At 36.8% G+C, this 26058-nt stretch overlaps 1 protein-coding gene across 2 annotated transcripts in view; it reads left to right on the forward strand.

Annotated features, from left to right (window-relative positions):
- STX7 (syntaxin 7) overlaps window positions 1–26058 on the forward strand; it is a 59596-nt gene that overhangs the window by 23749 nt on the left and 9789 nt on the right. For both annotated transcript variants that reach the window (XM_007535363.3, XM_060190437.1), the window contains exons 3-9: window positions 14743–14812; window positions 16620–16713; window positions 17358–17495; window positions 20845–20897; window positions 21792–21888; window positions 23478–23550; window positions 25516–25598. In XM_007535363.3, the coding sequence (XP_007535425.1) occupies window positions 14743–14812; window positions 16620–16713; window positions 17358–17495; window positions 20845–20897; window positions 21792–21888; window positions 23478–23550; window positions 25516–25598 (608 nt within the window). The remainder of the gene's footprint in view (window positions 1–14742; window positions 14813–16619; window positions 16714–17357; window positions 17496–20844; window positions 20898–21791; window positions 21889–23477; window positions 23551–25515; window positions 25599–26058) is intronic.

Genomic DNA, 26058 nt, shown 5'->3' on the forward strand with positions numbered 1-26058 from the left:
AGACCAATTTCTCTCCTCTCCGTGTGTTACAAACTCCTTGAGAGGCTGCTTCTGTCACGTATTTCTCATCTTACAGAGAAATTCCTATCACCCGCCCAAGCTGGTTTCCGCCCACGAAGATCTACCTGCAAACAAGCCCTGACCCTCTCAACTTAACATTGAAAATGGTTTCCAGAAGAATTTAAAGACGGGTGCTGTCTTTGTTGATCTCACAGCAGCCTATGACACGGTCTGGCACCGTGGTCTCCTGGTCAAGATCTCAAGATGCCTGCCTCCATGGGTGGCCAACACTATATCGTTTCTTCTCCAAAACAGAAGATTCCGGGTGCATCTGGGTGACAAGTCTAGCAGATGGAGACTTGTCTCAAGTGGCCTCCCCCAGGGCTCTGTTCTGGCTCCTATGCTATTTAATATTTACATCAATGACCTCCCAGAAACTTCTTCAAGGAAGTTCATCTACGCCGATGACATCTGCTGTGCAACTCAGGCATCCAAGTTTGACATCCTCGAGGAAACAGTCACGAAAGACATGCCTCTGATATCTGATTACTGTAAAAAATGGCGACTAATTCCTAGCACTACAAAAACGGTATCATCTGTTTTCCATCTACACCATGCCTCGGCCTCACGTGAGCTTAATGTGCAGCTTGGCGATACGAGAATCCGGCATGAAGCCCAGCCAGTCTATCTTGGCATTACTCTCAATCGCACCCTGTCGTTTCACGAACATCTCATAAAAACTGCAGCAAAGGTGGGTGCGAGGAATAACATCATTGCAAAACTGGCCAGCTCCTCATGGGGTGCGAGTGCTTCCACACTACGATTATCATCTCTGGCATTATGCTATTCCACTGCAGAATACTGTGCCCCAGTATGGTTCCGTAGCCCCCATGTCCACTTGGTCGATTCCAAATTATATTCCTCCGTGAGGATAATTTCTAGAACCATCCGTTTCACCCCGGTTCCATGGCTGCCAGTTCTTAGCAACATCGCCCCGCCAGATATTCGTCGGGATGCGGCATCATCTAAGTTCATTTCCCACGTCTACGCTCGACCGGACCTGCCAATATACGTGGATATCTTCACCCACCCTGTTCGACGCTTGACATCTCGTCACCCAATCTGGTCCCCTACGCCTACACTGAACTTCTCTGTTCCAGTCTCTTGGAAACAGAGCTGGCAGTCAGCTGAGGTAAAGAACAAACACCTCATCACAGACCCCTGCAAGCGTCAACCCGGCTTTGACCTAGCACGTTATGATTGGGCCCTCCTCAATCGCTATCGAACAGTCCATGGCCAGTGCGCCGCTATGTTCCGTCGCTGGGGATCTAGAGACGACCCGAACTGCCCCTGCGGCTACAGACAGTCTATGACCCACATAGTCAACGACTGCCACCTCTCCAGATTCAAAGGAGGTCTCGAAACTTTACATCAGGCTCAACCTGATGCTGTTGACTGGCTACGGAAGAAGGGCAAATGCTAGAAGAAGAAGAAGAAGTGATTATCTTTTTAAAAAAATATTTTATTTATTAATGAGAAAGATCAAGAGAAAAAAGAGAGAGAATCAGACATCACTCTGGTAGATGTGCTGCTAGCAATTGAACTCAGGACCTCATGCTTGAAAGGACTCAAGCATGAGGTCCTGAGTTTTATCCTTTGCACCATCTCCCATATCATTGTTTATGAATCTCTATAGTACTTTCTTGCTGTGATGGGAAAGATGACCAAAGTGCATCTAGTGATTTTAGTTGCATAGTATTGTTCAGATACCCTACTTATTTAGAAATCTCTTTATGGAAGACGTACATTATTATTTTTTGACTCCATATTAAATGCTTACTCAGGTATTCAGTATCTTTTTTTTTTAATTGGGAGTATGTGTATTTTTCTGTGTTCCTTGTCATTTATTTAATTCTATTTTACTTTTTTTAGTTCTACTACCTATTTTTTTTAGTTCTACTACCTATTTTTTCTATCTTATTTCTTTTATGAATTCATATATAATTTTCACTTGTGTATTTTTTAATTTTTCCCTATTTACCTCAAGTTTATTTTCAACTTTAAGGTTTTCCCCAAATGACAAGAACAGACAATACTCAAAAGAGCAAATACTCAAAAATCAGTAAATAAAAGCAACTCAACCTCACTGGTAGCCAGGCATATGCAAATTAAAATAATGTGATTTTTTTTCCCTCCCAATTTGGTGCCTACCACATTGATTACACTCATGGCTGAAGTATTAAAAAAAAGACTTAATTTGACAACAATCTTGGATCTCAAATTCATAACTTAACTTCCTCAGGCTTCCAAGAGTCTCTCTTCTGGATGACTCTAGATTATCTTGCTTGATTCTTAGCATACACTGTAAACATTCTACTTTTTCTGCATTATTTTCACTACTAGGCTCTGTGTGCTTCCTGTAAGTTGGGATGCTGTGCATCTTTGTACCGTTAAAACTAGTGAGACTGATGAGTAAATTGCTAAAACTGAAATTTCTAAGAAAGTGCTTATAAATTGTGCTGCCAAGAACATATGTGTACACAGATCTTTTTGGATGGATGTGTTGGGTTCCTTAGGATATATCCCCAGGAGGGGAATTGCAGGGTCATAGGGTAGGTCCATTTCTAGCCTTCTGAGAGTTCTCCAGACTGTTCTCCACAGAGGCTGGACCAATTGACATTCCCACCAGCAGTGCAGGAGGGTTCCTTTGACCCCACACCCTCTCCAGCATTTGCTGCTGTTACCTTTTCTGATGTGTGACATTCTCACAGGAGTGAAGTGATAACTCATTGTTGTCTTGATTTGCATTTCTCTGACAATCAGAGACTTGGAGCATTTTTTCATGTGTTTCTCGGCCTTTTGGATCTCTTCTGTGGTGAATATTCTGTCCAAGTCCTCCCCCCATTTTTGGATGGGGTTATTTGTTGTCTTGTTGTTGAGTCTGGCAAGCTCTTTATATATGTTGGTTATTAAACTCTTATCTGATGTATGGCATGTAAAGATCTTCTCCCATTCTGTGAGGGGTCTCTTGATTTGGGTAGTGGTTTCTTTTGCTGTGAAGAAGCTTTTTAATTTGATGTAGTCCCATAGGTTTATACTTGCCTTAGTCTTCCTTGTAATTGGATTCGTTTCATTGAAAATGTCTTTAAAATTTATGCGGAAAAAAGTTCTTCCAATATTTTCCTCTAAGTATCTGATAGTTTCTGGTCTAACATCCAAGTCCTTGATCCACTTGGAATTTACTTTTGTATTTGGTGAAATAAAGTGATTCAGTTTCATTCTTCTGCATGTTTCAACCCATTGTTTCCAACACCATTTGTTGAAGAGACTCTGCTTCCCCCATATAATAGTCTGGGCCCCTTTGTCAAAGATTAGATGTCCATAGGTGTGGGGCCTCATTTCTGGGCTCTCAATTCTGTTCCACTGGTCAGTGTGTCTGTTCATGTTCCAGTACCAAGCAGTTTTGATGACAATGGCACCCAGGTGTCCAACAACAGATGAGTGGCTGAGCAAGTTGTGGTATATATACACAATGGAATACTACTCAGCTGTAAAAAATGGTGACTTCACCGTTTTCAGCCGATCTTGGATGGACCTTGAAAAAATCATGTTGAGTGAAATAAGTCAGAAACAGAAGGATGAATACGGGATGATCTCACTCTCAGGCCGAAGTTGAAAAACAAGATTAGAAAAGAAAACACAAGTCGAACCTGAAATGGAATTGGAGTATTACACCAAAGTAAAAGACTCTGGGGTGGGTGGGTGGGTGGGGAGAATACAGGTCCATGAAAAATGATGAATGAAATAGTGGGGGTTGTATTGTTAAATGGGAATCTGGGGAATGTTATGCATGTAAAAAAAAAAAAAGAAGAAGTAGAAACGCAAAGCAGAAATTGACTGAGTTTGGAGTATGGCACCAAAGTAAGAAAGCAGAAGTACACTAGAGTTTGCAGTGAGTACCCTCCCTAACACTTCCTCTCCACTTTTCCAAGCTTTGGGTCCATGATTGCTCAACAATTTGTTTGGCTTTGTATGTTAATTCTCTTTTCAGTCACCAGGTTCCAGGTGTCATCAGGATGCCGGCCAGACTTCCCTGGATTGAAGACCCCACCAATATGTCCTGGAGCTCAGCTTCCCCAGAGACCCACCCTACTAGGGAAAGAGAGAGGCAGACTGGGAGTATGGACCGACCAGTTGATGCCCATGTTCAGTGGGGAAGCAATTGCAGAGGCCAGACCTTCTACCTTCTGCAACCCACAATGACCCTGGGTCCATGCTCCCAGAGGGATAGAGAATGGGAAGGCTATCGGGGGAGGGGGTGGGATATGGAGATTGGGCGGTGGGAATTGTGTGGAGTTGTACCCCTCCTACCCTATGGTTTTGTTAATTAATCCTTTCTTAAATAAAAAATAAAAAAAAAAGAAAGTGCTTATATTGTTGCAGCCGCACTAGCAATTGTTTAAAAATTATGCTTTCAGATGTAACCCTTTAAGAACCCATGTTGGGTTTAAAGTATCCTAAGTTTCAACTTTGTTAACCTCTATTGCTTTCTACTATTGAAATATCTGGGAAGAAAACCAATGAGAAATTTAAAATTAAGAGTGTTGGGAGTCAGCCGGTAGTACAGCGGGTTGAGCACACATGGCAGCAAAGCGCAAGGATTCCACTTCAAGCCCCCGGCTCCTCACCTGCAGGGGGTTTCGCTTCACAAGCGGTGAACAGGTCTGCAGGTGTTTTTCTCTCCCCCCTCTGTCTTCTCCTCTCTCGGCTTCTCTCTGTCCTGTCCAACAACAATGACATCAATGACAACAACAATAAAAAAAGCACGGCAACAAAAGGGAAGAAAAAGAACAGCCTCCAGGAGCAGTGGATTCATAGTGCAGGCACTGAGCCCCAGCAGACACCCTGGAGGCAAAAAATAAAATAAATAAGAGTGTTTCCATTTGAGATTGTTTTGTGGGTGCAGGATATGCCTGCTGACCTGCAGTTTCTAGGAAGGTGAGTTGGGCCAACCCGTGCTTGTCCTGTGGAGGTGCAGGTTCCACAGGGTTCTACAGGGTGCCTCTGAACTCAAGACTCAGCCTCTACTTCTTCCTTCTCCACCTCCCCCCCCTTCTCCTTTCCACTATTTACAGTGTTTCTTTTACCCACAAAATAGATATGTTCTATATTGATGTTAAAAGGATGAGCCTGGGATGGGGAGAGTATATTGGGAAAAAATTCAGTTTTAGTGGCTCATTCACTACAGACTTTCTCCACCTGTGATATATATTTAGGGAATAAAATCCAATTTTATTGTCTTTTTTTCTAATTAAGTTTTAAAAATATTTATTTATTCCCTTTTGTTGCCTTTGTGGTTTTATTGTTGTAGTTATTGATGTCATTGTTGTTGGATAGGACAGAGAGAAATGGAGAGAGGAGAGGAAGACAGAGAGGGGAAGAGAATGATAGACACCTACAGACCTGCTTCACTGCCTGTGAAACGAATCCCCTGCAGGTAGGGAGTAGGGGGGGGGGGCTCGAACAGAGATCCTTCCACCTGTCCTTGCACTTGGGGCCATGTGCAACCCACTGCACTACTTCCTGACTCCCTGTCTTTTTTCTTGACGTAGACCACTTTCAAGTTTTTATTCTTAAATAGCTCATTTACTTGAAGTTTTTTTTTTCTCAGAAGCTGTGTTGGTACTTGCAAATAATTGATATATTTTCTCATGATATGCTATCCTTTGTCACTTTTACTCTTTAATCAGTCTAATGGTTCTAACTGTAATTATTTGCACACCAAGACTAGCACCTGTGTTCTCATAGAGGTAGGCACCATTTCCAAAACAGTGTCATATGTTTCATCTTATGCACTATTCCAAATCACTCTTTGTATAGTAGAGGGTTTGATAAACTGAGGAAAAAGCTGAACCTACAATTACATTTGTTTAATATTTGGTGTGTTTTTTTCACTTTAATTATATTTATTTATACTAGATACTTATCACTGTCAAGTAGTAGCTCAGTCTTCCTCCTAAATCTGGAATATAACTATCTTGTGTTGATTGATATTTATCATTATTCCTGCAGTTTTCATAACTATATCAGAGATTAAGTTTCTCAGTATTCTTCTAAGTTATGGTTTATGTTAATTAGTTAAGATGTTAATAAAACTATTCTTATTTTTCGTTTTCACCTTTAAGAGAAAAGCATAAACCACTTCATATTGTTAGCTCTCCCTTATTGAACTTTTGCCATATCCAGCACAAGGTGCTTATATATACACTGTTCATAGTGGAAGTTCATGAGAAGATACAGACTTCTGTGTTGTGTTCTGTTATGTGAGCTAATCTTTAGAAGACACTGTCTGTGTCTCATAGGGCTGGACATTGCCAATTATCAGTGTTCCTATTCTTCAGTGAGCTGTGATGACTTGTAGCATTACATAGCCACTGATACAGACCACTGCTGATAATTTTATAGAAAAAAAAATTCTTATTAAGAATTTTTCTTAAATAAATCACTAGATGGCAGCACACCCATGTGAAACAGAATGGATCTTTCTGCTAAGAGGACTGTTTCGATTTTAAAAAAGTAATAATGCACTATTTTATGATGTATGCAAAGTAATTTTTCTCTGTGAAAACTAATCTTGTTTTTAATCACTCTAGGAGTGAGTTTTGGTGTATAGAGTTCAAAATTGCAAATAATGAGAAAATAATTCATTATATTCTTATATCTATATTATCTTGACTTAATTCTACCTTCCTTTATTAGGTGACTTTTTCTTCAAGAAGCTATTTATGGATGTATGAAGATTGTTTTTCTTACTGTTTTTGTCTTATAACTTTTGTTTTATGACTTTTTCTTTATAGTTGAACACAGGCCAATTAAAATTGAATGTTAATATATCATGAATTTATAATATCTCAGGCTGGGTAGTGATATGAAATCCTAAGGATATCAATTCCTTTTTTTAGTTTAGTGAAGAAATATTAATTTACAAGACTTGTCCTTACAGGGTACACTTTTACACTCCCCAAAATAGATGTTAGCATACCTCCACTGCTACCAATGTGTTATGCTCTCTGCTATAGGGCATTGGACCCTCAGCCCACTTTCATTAATTTCCCTCCCACTTTGTATTTTTGGATCTACTAAGAAACCATAGCTTATTAGGATCTCCTTGTATTTTCCTTTATTTTTGAAGTTCTACCTATAAGTGAGATCCTCTGTTACTTATCTTTCTTCTCCTGGCTTATTTCACTTAACGTAATTCCCTTTGTTTCCCTTCATACTGTACTCAGTAGCAAAAGAGATCTCATATTTCCTTATTAACTGACTGATATTTCGTCTGCATTATCCCATAACTTTCTTTAACTATTCATCTATCACTGAACACTTTCTATCCCCCTTGCTTCACCACTCCTGAAGTGTCCCCACTGCAGGAGGGGAGTGGGGGCTTGAACCCCTGCCCTTCCATATGGTAATGTACATGCACAACTGGTTGCAGCACTAGCCTGCCCCTAAATTCTTCCACTTTTTTTAAAAAAAATTTTATTTGGGGGGGATTAATGGTTTATAGTCAATAGTAAAATACTGCAGTTTGTACATGTGTAATATTTCTCAGTTTTCCACATAACAATCTAACCCCCTCTAGGTCCTCCTCTGCTATCATGTTCCAGGAACTTAATCCTCCCCCTCATCCCAGAATCTTCCACTTTGGTGCAATACACTAACTCTATTCCAAGTTTTCCTTTGTGTTTTCTGACTGTTCTTATTTTTCAGCTTTTGTCTATGAATGAGATCATCACATATTCTTCAAGTCTTTCACTTTTAGCTCACTGAAAAATAACTTCGGAAAACCATGAAAATACACTAATAACTCCAACTCTTCTTCTACTAAATAGCTCTGAGATGTTGGACAAAACAGTGATTCTGATGGTTCTCAATTTTTTTTTCCTTATAGAAATAGGTTTTAACTGTCATACATTACTCCTTAATGTGATAACTTGAAATTTATGTTTCTGTAGCCCCATTGTCATATACCAAATAATGATTTTATTATCAAATTTATAACTGTACATAATAAGACTATAGTTAAGTCAGTATTTGTCCCAAAACACTCCCATTGCTTGAACAAAACAGATACAGGGTGTTTATTGAATGAATAAATAATAAACATACCTACCTTTCTTAACTCATCTGTTATATATGCCTGTAGATATTGTTATATTTTAGAAATATGTATTGTTTCTTTTATAGTATTTGTCCTTTCTAAGGCTTTTTTTGTGATCCAGTCTTTAAAATATTTTTGCACGCCAACAGTATGAAAGCTTCTTTTGCTTATATCCTTTCATGGTTAAAAGTAGCATATCCAACTTCCTGCTAATATAAAATTTATTTGCGCTCCCTCCTCTCATTTTGGTATGGACATTCCTTACTTTCCCTTAATAAAAAATTGTTAGATACTGTCTTTACTCCTAGTGGTAAGATGTAGTTTCAACTTCTACTCAAGTGAAAACATGGTTACATTCCTCTTGAATATTGTCTTCTCAATCATCTTCAGGGATGGAAGAAAAATTGCAAGTGAGCAGTTACGTATAATAGTGAAATATTTTTCTTCATTTAACCCCTTAATTCTCAAAGTCTAGCCTTTCTTTCTTACTTTGAAGCAACACCATGGAGTAGCTATTGGTTATGAGTGCAAAGATCCTGTCAGGTAGCACTTCAACTTCCCAAGATACTGTCACCCAGATGACATCATAACTGAACCTCCAAAAGACCATAAAACATTCTAGAAGTCTAGTAGCTTTGAGATAACAAACTACTGACAAAACAATCAACAAAGGAGATCAGTTAGTTATTTTCTCTGTGATGCAATTTTTTTTATCAGAAACATTGGTGTATGGAAAATCATAACTGTGGTCAGTACTTGGATTAGGAAGTTGGTGAAACTATGAGGAGAGAGAGTACACGATGGAATACTACTCAACTGTTAAAAGCGATGAGGTTGTCTCCTTTGCATCCTCTTGGATGAAACTCAAGGACATCATGTTGAGTGAGATAAGCCAAAAAGAGGACGAATATCAAATGATCTCACTTATTAGCGAGCGAGACTTAATAAAGTAGGGGAGGGAGAGCACAAAGTGAAACATGGACTGGATATGGTGTATTGCACCAAAGCAAAGGACTCTTGGGAGGGAGGAGGAAAGTGGGAAGGAAGAAAACTCTGGGGGCATATTATATAATAAAATTATATGCATATGTCAGTGATTGCCCTGTAAAGCATTGACCTCAATAAAAAGAAAAAGAAAAACAGTTTCATAGTACTAGTATTTCAGCAAATATAAAAACCTGTCTTTTTCAAGATGGAAGCATACTTACCTTCCTAATAGGTGAAAAAATAGCACCATAATACATATTTACTTTTGATAGCAGTTCTTAAAAGTTGGTAATACGGCTTTGCCAGTCATATTTTTAAAGTTAATAAGGGGAGGCACATGTTGGTGAGTATGTGTGCTTTATTTTTACAATTATTGCTAGTTTATTATCCCAGTTAAGCAAGTATTGTGGGAATTGGAAGAAGTCAGTCAGGCTGATTGGCATAAGAGAATACAACGTAGGTGATATAGCAATGATTAATACCTGATTTAAAGTGCTTAGCTCAGGCTGTTTGGTTATCTGGTATACCATTGTTTACTCTTTACCCAGGATGTAGTTGTCAGATCAGAACTAGTCCTCATAGGGATAACATTGCTTGCCACAGATCATGATTTTTGCTACATGGTTCTTAGAACTCCCATAGCTTTTCCTATTAAAACTTGCCACTGGTTTTATGTAGCATTCAGTTACCATATAACTGAAGTGCAGACACTTCAGTGTTACTACAGGATCATTAAAACTAAATTCTGGAGCTGCTTGTATCCTACTTAAATTAGCTGCATAATCTTTTCTTTGGGGCAGCAGAAGCCAGAGCTGGTCAGTCAGTAAAGTGAGTTGGGACAATAAAAAAAAAAAAAATCTCATGAAGCACTGTTCCGAAGCCAGAGCTGGCAGCCTGTTGGGTCAGTCAGTAAAGTGGGTTAAGACAATAAAAAAACTAAAAAAAGAAAATCTTTTGAAGCACTGTTCCCAGTTTGTATGAAACTGTAAATAAAAGCAATTTGTCATTTACTTTGCAGGAGTATATCAACAGTCCATTCAGATTAATGAACCAAGATTCTTCACTGAAGATACAGAGCCCTGTGTTTTCATGTAAATTATCTTCTGCCTGCTGGCGTACTTAGCTCTTCCAAGACACTTAGAATACATGTTACTTTTTGCTTTCCATATTCTAAAGCAAGTGTCACCTGTATATTGGACTAATATAATGCCCTAAAAGAGGAAGTAATCAATATCCTTGAAAACTGAGTTACAGTTCAGAGATAGTATATATAACTCTGAGGTAAGGCAGTTTCCTCCTCATGTTTTCTGTTGTATGGGCTAAAGGCAAATATATTTACCATATCAATAGGTATATTCAATTTGTTAGAGGTAATGAGAATCTGTTCTGGTAAACAGATCCCATTTTGGGAGACATTGTAGTTGGAACCTCCATGGCTGTTTGCCTTCTGCAGCCTCTAGACAGTCCAGTAAAATGAAAGAGGAAAGATTTCCCTGCTGCCTGCTAGTCAGGTCTTTGGTTGTATTTTTTTAAGCAGCTCGCAAGGAGAGGTCCCACTGTTTTCTGTTGTGTGAGAGAACAGAGCCCCTGTGAATTCAGGGAATCTGATTATCTTTCCCTTCCCATAGAAGTTCTTACTCAGGGTAAAGGATGAAAAGAAAGGTTGCTCAATTCATCTATAAAAGCAACAGAAAAAGAAAAACTGCAAAGAAATAACCACTTGCTGGATTTAGGTTCCTATTTAACCTATCAGAAGCAATTCTACTTTGTTTTTTTATAACTGAATGATTTTTAGCTAGTGTTCCTATATTAAAGTTATTTATCCTTTTCAAGATTAGTCTACTTCTCAGTCCTTTTCACTATTGATTTATCTAGTGGATCTTATTAATTTTACTATTCCTGGTTCATTTTTCTACTGGACTGGGCATTTCTCATTGTTGTCAGTTCGGTTCTTCATTCACTATGGATATCACTGCTCCTCTGTGGCCCTATATTTGATTTCAAGGCTTTTGATTCTGATTATATTTTATCTGCTTTTTCCCCCCAGTTTTCATCAGTCTGATAAATGACAAGTGATTAATTATGAAGTTGAATTGCTCGTGCTTGTTTACTTCTTTTTTTAAAATTATGTTTATCCAGTTTCTTTTGCTTTCCATGTAATTTTTTTTATAATAGTGATAATAGTTCATGTTGTATGTGGCAGAGACATGGCTGCTAGGATCCTGGATTCCATTGTGTCCTAGGATTAAAATGATGACCTCAGAACAGCTTAGGTGGTGAATGAAGAGTCTGAAATGGCCACTACACCCCACAATTGGACTGTACTAAATGCAGCACCCCACCAGAACTCATGTACAAAATTATTGACAAAAGCAAGCATTATATCAGAGCACAGAATAAAAAACATCAAAAGCATTTCTGCAGGGGTACACAAATTATGACAGTAATGTTAGACCACCAGAGCACACGCTTGAAGCCCTCTTGCTACTCAGTAGATACCTATTATGTCCATATCATGCACTCCATGGTCTGTGAGGGTCAGCGGTGTTTGTCAGTGTGCAGCATTAGGCCTTTTTGCCTTGGGGGGGTGGGGTGGGAGGAGCAGCTATTGACCCAACTGTCTGTGTCAGCCACCAGATGGCCCTTCAGAGATCAGGCATTGTAGCCAGAGGGCAACATGAGGAACTGCAGGTGACCAGCATTCCTCTGTTCTATACAGAGCTTCTCAGTCATAGTACAGTACAAAATAAGCTTGTGTCAATAAGTAGCAGACATTATAATTTAGGTTCTCCAACATCAACTAATAGGCATCAAGGAATCAGGGAGTCTCCAACAACTGCAGTTGTTGGCACACAGTACAGTTTCTCATCTTCCTGTGTTAAGTATCTGCATACTGCTCTCATTCCTCAATTTAGGACTTCTCTACCACCCAACTCCCACCCCCCGCCACCTGCCACCTCCTACCTCCTACTTTTTTAGAATCCTTCACTTTGGTGTAACTCATTTTTTAGATGATAATTTAAAGGTGAATCTTTTGCCTGTTTTTCACCAGACTATTTTTCTGTTACCAGTTTATAGATTTTCTTTCTTTCCTTCTTTCTTTCTTTCTTACTTTCACCTATATTGGTGGTGTTAAGTCTTCTAAACATTATATACTAGAGATATTTTCTCCTGTGCATATATACATATATATACATTTACATATTTGTAATATAAGTACATACTTCTCACTTAACATTTTAGATTTTTGGTCATTTTCTTGCATGACTTTAAATCATACTTAGATAAAATTACTCTAAGATCATTAAATGTGATGAATTAATATTATTTCAGGCAGTTTAATTGTTACCATTTTAATATTTAAATTAATAATTTATTACAAATTAATTTTGCTGTATGAGTTTGGGTAAAGTTACATTTTATTCCCTCATGGCATAAAGCCAATCTTCCTAGTTTCTTTTATTAAGTTCTATTTTATTTTTATTCTTTTATTCTTCTCATTTTTTAAAGCTATGAGAACCCTGTAGAGAGGAGAGAATTAAATAATGCCTGCCTCCATTATATATAGAGAGACCCATCTTGCATTTTGTCTTAGCAACATACATTTTATTTTTATGCTTTTTTTAGAGACTATCTTGTAATTTAGATGGTTGTGATTCTTTCTCGTGCTTCAGTTCAGATTCAGAGTTTTACAAGGAACATAGTAGGTTATGTTTGGCCATTCTTGTCACGTTGTTGTCAGGAGGCTCTTGTCCATTAGTGTTGTCAACTTAGATCATTTGTTCCAAGCAACAAATTTATTTTTAGCAACAAAAATTTTATTAAAACTCCCTACTAGACAATTCGAGACATCCTGTTTGTTGTAAGAAGGAAATACATGATGATTGGAAATACATAATGATTATCATTAAACAGCAAACAAAATATCCCTACCCTATCAAAAGAAAAACTATTTGAATGGTGAACAGTTACTTTATGCTGTATGATTCCTCTCCTGATTTTATATTTTTCATTCTGACTTAAAGACAGTATTCATGCTCATTACATCATCCTCAGTGAACAAAAGATTTCCTGCATTTTGGAATACAGTCATTCTCTTGATCCCATAAATAATGACTATTAAAAGCATTTGAACTACATAAATAAACCACTCATTTTAAATAAAAAGAATGTATGAGTTAGATCATTTTCTCCTAGTTCTTGGAAGTGGGAAAGTACTTGGAGTTAGATTTTGACCTTACTCTTTTACATTTTGTGTATGCATATGCATAAAACTATAGTTCATGGTGGAGAGTCTGTTTTGTTTTGTTTTTTAAAAGCATTGATTGTTGACTTCTGGATTGTGAATCTACTATGAATTTAAACCCCTAATTTTAATTTTAAGTATGGTAAACCCTTCAAAATTTAGTTTCATCAACGGTCATTTTCCAGCTCCTATTTTAATTTCTCTCTTTCCAAATTCGCTTTACTTTAGTTGTTCCTACAGCTTCAAAAATATATATATATTTTTAAAATTCCACATTCATTTAAAAACCATACATTTTAAATTCTGAATACATGGGATTGTATAGTGGTACACTTATTAGAATGCACATTACCATGTGCAAGGATGCAGGTGCAAGCCTCTGGCCTCCCACCTGCAGGGGGAAAGCTTCATGAATGGCAAAACAGTGTCGCAGGTCTCTATCAGGAAGAAAGAGAAATGGGCAATAATGGCCATCGGGAATGATGGAGACATTGTACAGGCACCAAGTCCCCATGACAACTTCACTGCAAAGATATATTAATACATAAAATAAATTATTATTATTTTATTAATAAATAAAAATAAATTATAAAAGTTCTATATACATTCAAAAATCATGTTTGGGTGATTTATTTAAATTCAGACTGCTTTTTTTAGAAACTATCTTGTAATTTAGATGGTTGTGATTTCTTTCTCGTGCTTCAGTTCAGGTTCAGAGTTTTGCAAGGAACATAGTAGGTTATGTTTGGCCATTCTTGTCATGTTGTTGTCAGGAGGCTCTTGTCCATTAGTGTTGTCAAATTAGATAATTTCTTCCAAGCAACAAGTTTATCTGTGAGAAAGTTAACCTTTACAGTTAATGATGTCATCTATGGTGATCTTGAAATTAGTAGACGTTTGTTAATTTTAGTTTCCTTTTTTTTTTTTGATTGTTGCCAAAGATAGTCATTAGGTAATTGGAAAGTGATTTTTCTAATTCTGTTTTTCTTCCTTTACTTAGGAATTAAAATCTATTCGTTTTACATTCTAGTGAATTGCCAATAGTTGTTTTTCTTGATTTTTTATGCCAGTAGAATTAAGTGAAAATTCATGTGCTATTGTAGTAAATGTTCTGATGACATAAAAATAATAGTTTTGATCCTAAGTGCAGTTCCACATATTAACATCCCCATACAGTTTCCTCTTGATAATTAATTCATTATTGTCACAAATTAGATGTAAATGTTTTTCTTGTTACCTTACCTTAATTAAATGTTTTCTTTATTTTTGTGTTTCTTCATTTTTTTCTAAGTTTATTTCTGTTGCATTGACATTTCTATTAATTGCACATTTATTTTTTCACTAACAGCTGTAGAGATACAGAGAACTTTAAATCAACTTGGAACGCCCCAAGATTCTCCTGAATTAAGGCAACAGTTGTAAGTATTTAATTAAAAAGGAGGAGGGTGGAGGAATATCTGTGATACTGCTTTGATAGTGTGTATGTTGTATTAACTTGAGGGAAAAAGGAAAATTAACAAGATCTTTCTGGTACCTTATTTGTATCAAACTTGTGTTAAAATCTTCCCTGTTAAGAGGAGGCAGGTCCTCTCCTTTTAGAGATTTATCTTACTTTACAAAAGCAAAACTTCTTTAGTTGCTTTTTTATTTTTTGCTGATTGTGAAAACTCTTGGAAAATAGTACTCTAAGCTTTTCTGTCTGATGTCTTTTCCATTACTAACAGCACTACACTGACCATATTTTTATTTGATTTAGATCAAATGCATAAGATTGATCTCTCCAAAATCTTATACCTACATCTTTAAAATTCAGAAATCATTGATCTCTGTATAGGCAAAAAATTATAAAGAAATTATGCATCTCATTAAATTTATGTACTTTTAAAATAGTAGAAAATTCATTTATTATTTTTATTATCTTTATCTATTTATTGGATAGAGACAGCCAGAAATCAAGAGGGGAGGGGGTGACAGAGAAGGAGACAGAGAGACACCTGTAGCACTGCTTCACTACTTGCAAATCTTTCCCGTTGCAGGTGGGGACTGGGGGCTCAAACCTTGGTCTTTGTGCATTGTAACACATGTGCTCAACCAGGTGTGCCACCACCTACCCCCTAGAAAATTTTATAAAGAAAAAAATTACAGTGGGAGAAATTAAAAGAGTAAATAATTGTAATTCATATCCTTTATAAAGTAAAATGCAAAGGTTTATGGTTATATCTAATTTTGTTTATATTGTATTTTACTGCATGGGTAAATGCAAAGGTTGTAAAAATGCCCCAAATCCAAATAATAAGCCATCATTTACTAAAGTAAAATGTATTAGAAATAATTCTTTATAGTAAAAAACATTCCACAAGAGGCTAAATAATAGGGATTCTAAATACGTGAACATCGTTGGTATCTTTTCAGAATTTAACTGTATTTTTAAAAAAGACCTAAAAGATATATTAAATATAGAGTACTTGGTAAGCAGACATAAGTAGATTATAATTCTTCTTTATCAGTCAGATGCAAATACTTAAGTATAAAAATGCAGAAATAGAAACACCTATAGAATACATATGTAAAGAAGTAAGGGAGGTGAGATATACACAGAGATCAGTATTTGGTATGTTATGATACCAGATACTCTACAGAACTCACCATCTAATTGTGGAATGCAGATAAAAGATTTAGACTCCTTCTACATCTCAAACAACCTTGGGTCTGAGATAATTGTGCCTCCATGACTCGACTACTTCCCGTAGCCTTTTTTTTCTTTTTCTTTTTTTTTTGATATACGGTGAGAGACAGAGAGGGAGAAAGAGGAGAGAGACACCACAGCATTGCTCCACTACTTGTCAAGCTTCCCTCCTGCTATAGGCACTTCCACATGGTGGCTGAGGACTCAGATTCTAGTGCGTGGTAACATGTACGCTCTACCTGGTGAGGTACCTGCTGATCACCTTTCCTTCTAAATGACTGCAGATGTGGAGTATTTATTGCTCAAAGCTTGGTTAATCCTGTGTGAGTGAAGAATTTTCTATGTTTATTCTTTCACAGTTTGTCAAATATTAGAGCATGAATGTTTTTCTTTTATAAAGTCATTAAAAAGTTTTCTTTTTGAAAAACCATCAGGATTTTATTTTTTTTACTTTTTTCAGAATTAATTCAAATGAGAAAGTTATCGTTTAAAGAGAGATATTAGTTTTATAATATATAAAACATGTTTTTTCACTTTAGGCAACAGAAGCAGCAGTACACTAACCAACTTGCAAAAGAGACAGATAAGGACATTAAAGAGTTTGGATCTCTGCCCGCCGCCCCCAGTGAACAGGTATCAAGTTTTAAGATACATTGCTGACTTAATGAATGTGGATTGCAGGATATATGAACTTTTATGCTAGAAACAAAACTAATGGGCAAAATCTATTTGAAATTAGTTCACAGAACTCAAAACTGTATTTAATTGCTCACAATAGTATATTGTGGCTCAGTAAAGCAAAAATTATTTCCATGGAGTTGCCTTGACCCATAATTAAGTACTCAAAAAATGCTTTTTGAGTAATTGTTTCCTGCCCTTTCAGAGCTTATTTCATGAAAGAGACACATTTTCACAAGATGCGAAGTTTCCTAGGGTCGTATATTTACTTTCATACTTCCTTTGTGGACATTATTACATTCATAAGAGAGTAATTTTTTTTTAAAAACAACTACTGCAATATGGTCTTAAAATCATGGCCCAGTTTTCAGGATGAAAATTTGACATCAGAAATCTAGCATTAATGGGCCTTTTCCCCTCAATGTATACTTATGTTCTATTTATGTATTGCCAAAATGTTATTGAGAGCTACTTAGGAAGGCCCTCTAATGAGAATCCATGAAAATTTAAATTAAGAACCAGATAATGGTGAGAAATGTCTGTAAATTCTGTAGCACTTCACAACTTGATTCTAGTAGCTTTTCCACCCTCTTCTCTAGCGTCAAAGGAAAATACAGAAGGATCGCTTAGTGGCTGAATTCACAACATCACTGACCAACTTTCAGAAAGTCCAGAGGCAAGCTGCTGAGAAAGAGAAAGATTTTGTTGCTCGAGTCAGAGCAAGTTCCAGAGTATCTGTAAGTATTTAGGGAAGCATAGTGACAACGAACATGATGGGCTCTATGGGTCTTTTTAAAAAGCTCCATTGGCCTATTTTTTTAATAGGTGACTTAATTTTGATTGACAAGATTGTGGGATAAGGGGTACAATTCCATACAATTCCCACCACCAGAGTTCTGTATCCCATCCCCTCCATTGGAAGGTTCCTATTCTTTATCCCTCAGGGAGTATGGTCCAAAGATCTTTATGGGGTGCAGAAGGTAGGAGGTCTGGCTTCTGTAATTGCTTTTCTGCTGTACATGGGCATTGACAAGTCTAGCCATACCCCCAGCCTTTTCCTATCTTTCGTTAGTGGAGCAGGGCTCTGAGGAAGTGGGGTTCCAGGATACATTGATGAGGTTGTCTGCCTAGGGAAGTCAGGTTGGCATCATGATAGCATCTGCAACTTTGTGGTTGAAAATCGTTAAGATATAAAGCAAAACAAATTGTTTAGTAATTAGGAACCTGAAGGTAAGAATATAGCACAGGAAATTTAGAGTCTTCATGTTGCAAGGAGCTAGGAAGTCTATTTTAGGTATATTCCAAGAGGCCCAAGACTTTACTGATTTTTGCCTGAGCCCAATAGCTAACATGCAAGTGGGCTAAAAGTATTATCTAGGAAGATGGTGTCAGAGTTGGGAATAGGACTAGAAACCTGGGTCAGGGCAGAGAGAAGCTCCCAAATATGGGGAAAGTATATAAATACCACTAACTATAAACCCCACTGATCTGACGTAGGGCCTCTGTCTGTTTGTGTTTAGCACAGGAGCCCGTGTAAACTTTGCATCCCTGTCAGTCTGAGCCCATATTTCATGGTAATAGCTAAACACATTCTAGGCTGCACTCATCATTGGCTTAATTTTAAATCATAAAGATCTATGATTACCTGCAGGAAGGAAGCTTCACACACTGTGGAGCAGTTTATTGGTCTCTCTCTCTTTGTCGCTGTCTCTTTCCTCCTCTCCCTTTTCTCTCAATTTCTGTCTGTCTCTATTATAAATTAAATAAAGAAATAAAATACTTTAAAAAAACTTTTTAAAATTGATTATCGTGAAAGTAATTTTAGTTTTTTTCTATTCAGGTTTCATTATTATTATCTATATTTTAAGTCATTTTCAGTTTGTTTTTTTTTTCTTTTTTGCCTCCAGGGTTATTGGGGCTCAGTGCCTGCACGAGGAACCCACTGCTCCTGGAAGCTATTTTTCTTCCCTTTTGTTGCCCTTGTTGTTTATTGTTGTTGTTGTTGAATAGAACAGAGAGAAATCGAGAGAGGATGGGAAGACAGCAAAGGGGGGAGAATAAGATAGACACCTGCTGACCTGTTTCACCTCTTGTGAAGCAACTCCCCTACAGCCGAGGAGCCGGGGGCGCGAACTGGGATTCTTACACCGGTCCCTGAGCTTTGCGCCATGTGTGCTTAACCCACTGTACCACTGCCTGGCCATTTTAAGTCATTTTATTAGGAGCTTTATAGTTTATAGTGCATTTGTTGACACAAGGGTCTAATTTTTCATCTCCCTGTGATAAGAGTCTGCAGAACACTCTCACTCATAACTTAATGTCCATTCCCACCATCATGTACCAGTATTCCCACCACTCCCACCTCCCTCCTCCTTCCCCTTCTCCCCCAGAGTGAATGTTTTTAATTTTGTAAAAAGTATTGTATTGATTATTTTTCAGTAAAAAAGAAATAACTGAAAGAGGGAGTGACCAGAGTACTGTACAGCTCTACTAATGTTGGTGCTGGATGTTAACTGGTTACTCAGAGCCCCAGGCATGAGTCTGTTGCATAACCATTACTCTCTCTCCCCAAAACAAATTTGTATTTTAATTGAGGAAATGTCTTTCAAGACTATAACTGTCACAAGGGCACAGTCTCACTTCTCCCCCTCATAGGTGCCAGCACACCCTGACCTTCCTCCTCATCAGATCACCATCTCCTTTCACCATAGGGCACTTGGCCCACAATCCTCTTTACCTACTTTACCCATTTGAGTCCAATCCTTGGATCTGCTGAAATGAGCATAGTTTATTAATGTTTCACTCTTTTTTCCTTAAATCTCACATCTGGGTGAGGCCCATACTTCTGTCTCATGTTCTCTCAACATGACTCTCCTCAGCTCTACCCATATTGGTAGCATAAGAAATCTTGTGTGGGTAGATAGCATAATGGCTGTGCAAAGAGATTCTCATGCCTGAGAACCCAAAGTCATAGGTTCAGTCCTCCACACCATAAGATAGAGTTGAGCAGTGCTCTGGTAAAAGAGAAAGAAATCTCATCTGCTCTTATAACTATTTACTCAGTTTTAAAGATGGATGATAACTATTATTACCATGGCTCTTTTGTTCATGCCATAGATCAAAATATTGTAAATGTATAGAAACATAGAAGTTTTTTTTTCCCCCACCTCCAGGGTTATCACTGGGATTCGGTGCCTGCACCACGAATCCACTGCACCTAGAGGCCTTTTCCCCATTTTGTTGCCCTTGTTGTTATTGTTATTGCTGTCATTGTTGGATAGGACAGAGAGAAATCAAGAGAGGAGGAGAAGACAGAGACCGGGAGAGAAAGATAGACACCTGCAGACCTGTTTCACCTCTTGTGAAGCGATCCCTCTGCAGGTCAGGAGTCTGGGGTCTGGAACTGGGATCTTTACGCAGGTACTTGCGTGTCGCGCCATGTGCGCTTAACCCCCTGTGCCCGCCCAGCCCTCAGAATTTTGTTTTTTAAACCCGAACACTGCTCAGCTATAGCTTATGCTGATACCAGGCATTGAATCTGAGACCCCAGAACATAAGGTATGGAAATCTTGTGCATAACTACTTTACTGTCTCAATGGCCCAATATAGAAACATTTTACCAGAAAAGATTACAGGTCAAGTTCCAAGTAGTAGTCTCATAGTTACTTAAATTAAATGTTGCCGTTTTTGTTGGTACTAGTATGAAAAGACACTTGACTCCCAAAATATATGAAGATGATGGAAGTGAATAGAGTGCAGAAATTTTATATAAAGATGGATATATAAACTGTAGAAAAAAAGATAAATAGAATTTTGATTTTAACTTTCCTTAGAAATTATTGTAAGTTGTTTCTTGTTTCTTTACATAGAGATTCCAAGATTGTTACTTTTTAATTAAATAATATTTAGTATTATTCCTGCCTTGTTAGCTTAGGATGCTATTCTACTATTACTTAAAGCAAAATTTGAAGAAAAATTTTTTCTTTGTCCATATACAACAGTTTAAATTAATACAAGTAAAAATATAGATGTTATCTGCCATTTTCATTGCGCTTTCTCAATCCACTCTATTGCTGAATTATTCAGGGTGGTTTTCCTGAGGATAGCTCAAAAGAGAGGAATCTTGTATACTGGGAAAGGTAAGAAATATAAAGAATATAGATCAAAAGATAATTTTCCAAAATATTTACATGTATTGCCTGTGCAAGAGAATCCAAGCTCTCAGTGTGTTACCTAATGTCTTACATTTGTCTAAATTGAAAATACGTAATAAATTTGAAAAATTCAAAATTAACTGCTCAGTATTTCATAAGAATTCAAGGTATAAGATGTTTTAACAGAGAAACAAACTATAGTTGCACAAGTAATTGTATTGACAGTTACTGTTTGATATAGGCTGTTCCCTCAGTTTAAGTCAACTAAAAAAAATATACCAATATAGCTTCAAATAATTAAAACTATAAAAATTTCATTGAAATGAAACATGAATAAAATTTAATGAATACTTATTTTATATTCTTACCCTTTGAAAGATCATTTTTGACTATATCTTTAAGATTTGTATATTCTAGCAGTATTGTTTTTAAGTTTTTATTTATAAAATGGGAACACACAAGACCATAGGATAAGAGGGTTATAATTCCACACAGTTCCCACTACTGGAACTCCATATCCCATCCCCTCCCCCAGTAGCTTTCTTATTCTTTAACCCTCTGGGAGCACGGACCCAAGGTCATTGTGGGGTGCAGAAGGTGGGAGGTCTGGCTTCTGTAATTGCTTCCCCACTGAACATGGGCGTTGACAGGTTGATCCATACTCCCAGCCTGTCTCTTTCTCTCTCTGTCTCTCTCTGTCTCTCTGTCTCTCTCTCTCTCTCTCTAGTGAGGCAGGGATCTGGGGAGGTGAGGCTCCAGGACACATGGTGGGATCGTCGCCTCTAGCAGTATTTTTTTTTTTTTGAGTAGGAAGTCACACTGTTTTAATACCTCTGTTTCTTTCTTCCCCTCGCCCTCTTATACTTTTGTTTCTACTAGCCAAACTCAACCACAGGTGCAGGTGCAAGATGAAGAAATTACAGAGGATGACCTCCGTCTTATTCATGAAAGGGAGTCTTCTATTAGGCAACTTGAAGTAAGCTTTACACTGTAGTATTGAGTTGCTATTCTCTTCTGAGAGAGTTTGTCTTCAGGGTGTTTAGATAATGTCAGGAAAGCAGTCAAGAAGAAAAACTTAAATGTTCAATTTGTTGATATTTCTTTTGTAAATTAAAATAATTCTTTTTAGAAAATAATCTCTCCAGTGTTAGGATGAAAACCTAAGATTTATTCAGTTTTAAAGTAAAACTCTTTTTAAAATACTTTATTGTATTTATTGGATAGAGACACAAAGAGAAATCAGGAGAGAAGTGGGGGTAGAGAGGGAGAACAAAGGTGAGACACGTACAGCACTGCTTTACCACTCTGATAGCTTTCCCTCTACAGATGGGGACTAGGGGCTTGAACTCGGGTCCTTGCACTTGGTAATATGTGCACTCAACAAATGTACTTAGTATTGAGAAATGTCGATTTAGAGTGTTTGATTGACTTCTATTACACATTGTGCTTCCATAAGTAAGACACTATATAAAGGCCTTAAAAATACAAGATTTTTCTTTAGTATATTTATGACATCAAAAGAGTACTGAAGAGTTTTTATTTTAACCTTTAGTTCTTATGGAATTTAATTGTTCCTAGCAGGTAGACTAATAATTGCTACATTTTGTTGAGGGCTTCCATGAGCCAAGATACGATAAATTCATTATTTTACCTTTGCACATACTAGAAAACTTCTGTGAAGGGTCATGGGTTAGATGACCCAGTAAAACTTATATTTTACCATGCTTAAAATTTAAGTCAACTAAGAAATATATCATTACAGCTTCAAATAATGAAAGTTATGGAACTTTCACCAAGATGAAACAGGAATGTTGATGAATATTTATTTTACATTCTAACCCTTTAGAAAATATATTCTACTAGTATTTTGCATTCAAGCCCTTATGCCCCATGATGGTGTCAATGGAAATCTATGGATGGTAGAATATTTTCTGTTTTTCTGTCCTTCTCTGATCTCTCTCACATAAATAAATAAGTAAATAAATAGTCAAGAAATTAGGCCCAAGAGGTTGATCAGCTATGTCACTCAAACATGACAATTGGATTCATTCTCATTCCCCATGTGCAACATAAAGAAAAAAAAAATGAAGAAGAATGACAAGGAAGAGAAGGGAGAAACAACTCTGATGGAGTTAACGCTTGTGATTATTTATAGCCATTTTTCCAAATGAGAAAACTAAAGCATAGGATCATATGCAAACTATTTTGCAGTCCCCTTAATTTTTTTAAACATTGCTCTTTTGTCAGGCAAATTGTAATTATGAAATTATTCTATGTTATTTTATCCACCATTATTCTGTTGCATATTAAAATTGGTTATGAGACTTTAGACTTACTTGTTTCTATGTATTGTCAAATTGATATTTTTGATATCACTAATCTGTTTTAGAGAACTACTTCTTATTCAGGCTAGGGGTTGTCATAGTAAAATATTTTCCTGGTGTTTACAAAACTTATTAAGTCTAGCTATATGCTAACAATATGAGTGATAATTTAGGTTTCTTTATTTTTTCTTTTGTGAAGGGGGAAATTGATTTCTGGTGATAATGTGTTTTTTTCTCTTAGGCTGATATTATGGATATTAATGAAATATTTAAAGATTTGGGGATGATGATTCATGAACAAGGAGATGTGATAGGTAAGCCCTACCAGTTTCATAAAATAAGAGCTATATGTAGTTTACTTACAATTTTTGAAATAAGAGTAATTGCTCCTTTCCCTCCAGCCCATTTTCCTGGTTTTTTGTTTGTTTGTTTTCTTTCTTCTTCTTCTTCTTTTTTTTTTTTTGGCCTACTTGGGATCAAAGCACAATCTCCACACAACAGGCAAAGCATCATCCTTAGCATTCTCTGAAACACACCTTGCTTTTGGCTTCTAATGGTTGAATTGGTTGGTAAGTTTCATTTTTTTCAGGAGCCCCAAATTCAATCATACCCTCTGCTGCTGCGACATTGGAATCAGCATGTAACATCATTCTAGCGTATTCCCATACTTCTGGTCTCATTCTTACCCATCATTCTAGCGTATTCCCATACTTCTGGTCTCATTCTTACCCATCATTCTAGCTTATTCCCATACTTCTGGTCTCATTCTTACCCATCATTCTAGCTTATTCCCATACTTCTGGTCTCATTCTTACCCATCATTCTAGCGTATTCCCATACTTCTGGTCTCATTCTTACCCAGTTTCATTCTCATCATGCCAAGAACTTTTGAGAAGCCTGCACATTTTAATAACTACACACACCATCTTGCCTTTAAAATAGTCATTTGCCTGATCACCTATTTGAATATTTTTGGTTGATTAATTTAATGATATTATTTGATATTAAAAATTCTTTTTCAAAATTCTTCTGAAAAATGAATGGCTTCCTTAAAGTGTTAAATTTCATAATTCTTTAAAGTATAATTGAAAAATGTTGTTGGTATGTCTAAAGACAATTTATGAATTTGGGCCAGTTGAAATACTTGAACCTATAATTTAATATAAAATGTCTTATCCATTCTTATCCTCCTTGATAAGCCCATAGGCCACAGGGTAAAAATTCAAAACATGATTTATTTATTCATTGAAAAATATCACTTCTGCTATGTTCAGGCATAAATTTTGGTATTTCTACTAAAATTAATAACCAATCAAAAACATTGCCTCAATCAGCTTCACAGAAAGAAATGTCTTAGGTAAATTATAATTAAGTGTATGGGTAAAGTAAGACTATAGTAGGAGGATGGACTGCTAGTGGTCAAGAATGCTGCTTGCTGTTTTGTATAAGACCTTCATGAGAGGGGACATTTTAGTGAAGACTTTATGGAAGTAAGGGAACAAGTCAGAGAAAGTATTCCAGGTAGAAGAAACAGTGTACAAAGATAGCACAAAGATCGAAGCATGCTGACAGATTTTGTGAGTTAAATAAACAAAAGGTGGAGGTGATTCCAGGAGATGTTGCCATATAGGATATTAAGCCACTAAAAATACTGTTATCACTGTTCATGAATGAGAAGCAATAGCAGGATTTTAGCAGAGAATTAAGGGGTGAATTATGAAGACAGTGGCGAGCAGAGCATGAGACCCTCGGAATTATAGAGATGCCACACTTACTGGTAATGACATGATTTGGGATAAGATCATGGGTAGGTGGCCTAGCGAGGGTAATAGGCAGCCTTTGAAAAAAGTATCCAGGAATTGAGATGTCAGGTTATTAGAGGGACAATATTAAGATGTTAAAATGGATAAGCACTGAGTTAGGGGCCAAAAAGACAAGGAGATGTATAGATGCCTGTGATAAGAAGGGTTGGAAGAGTTTCATAGCATGAGCTTGTAGAGAGGCAAAAGAATGTGACACCTGATCTCTCTACAACACGAGACTGTGGGAAGGAAATTTGTTACCACTTCAAAGGCTTTAAGGGACTTTCAGGAGAACTAGCTTTTAGCATATACTGGTTTGATTGATAATGGCCAGAGTCAATAATGGTTTTCAGAGCTCTACATATGCCCTGTATAAAAAGTGATGCATGTTTGATATTGAGTTGCACATCAGAAAATGCAAGTGAGGTAACTACACATTTAACATTTTGGGGTATGTATGGTTTTTTTTTTTTGAAGACAGTATAGAAGCCAATGTTGAAAATGCAGAGGTGCACGTTCAACAAGCAAACCAGCAGCTATCAAGGGCAGCAGACTATCAGGTAATATTTCCTATAAGAAATTGGTTTATAATTTAGACTTTTAATTATATTAAATGTAAGATAAAAAATGCCATTTTATATAAAACTGGGCTTAGACTTTATATTATCAGATTGAACTAGGTTTGTGGCCCACAAGGATAGAAGGGTAAATGTCTATAGAGTCCTAATGGAGGCAGTGGACAACTCATGACTTTTCTGATTGTTGTGACATTGCAACTCAGAAGCCTCCTTTATAAGCTTTTTTTAATGATATCCTTTATTTGTTCATGTCTGTTTCTCTTCTTTATGCATGGAATTCAGATATGTAACTCAGCAAAAATTAATATTGCTGTATTTTGAATTGTTATTATTCATGAGTACTTGAACACACACATGCATACACATATTAATCTGTAATTGCCAACACATTAGCTGCTCAGTTATCAATAACTTGACCTAGACATTTATTGATTTTACTTTT

The sequence above is a fragment of the Erinaceus europaeus genome, chromosome 4, assembly GCF_950295315.1.
Source record: "Erinaceus europaeus chromosome 4, mEriEur2.1, whole genome shotgun sequence".
NCBI lineage: Eukaryota > Metazoa > Chordata > Mammalia > Eulipotyphla > Erinaceidae > Erinaceus > Erinaceus europaeus.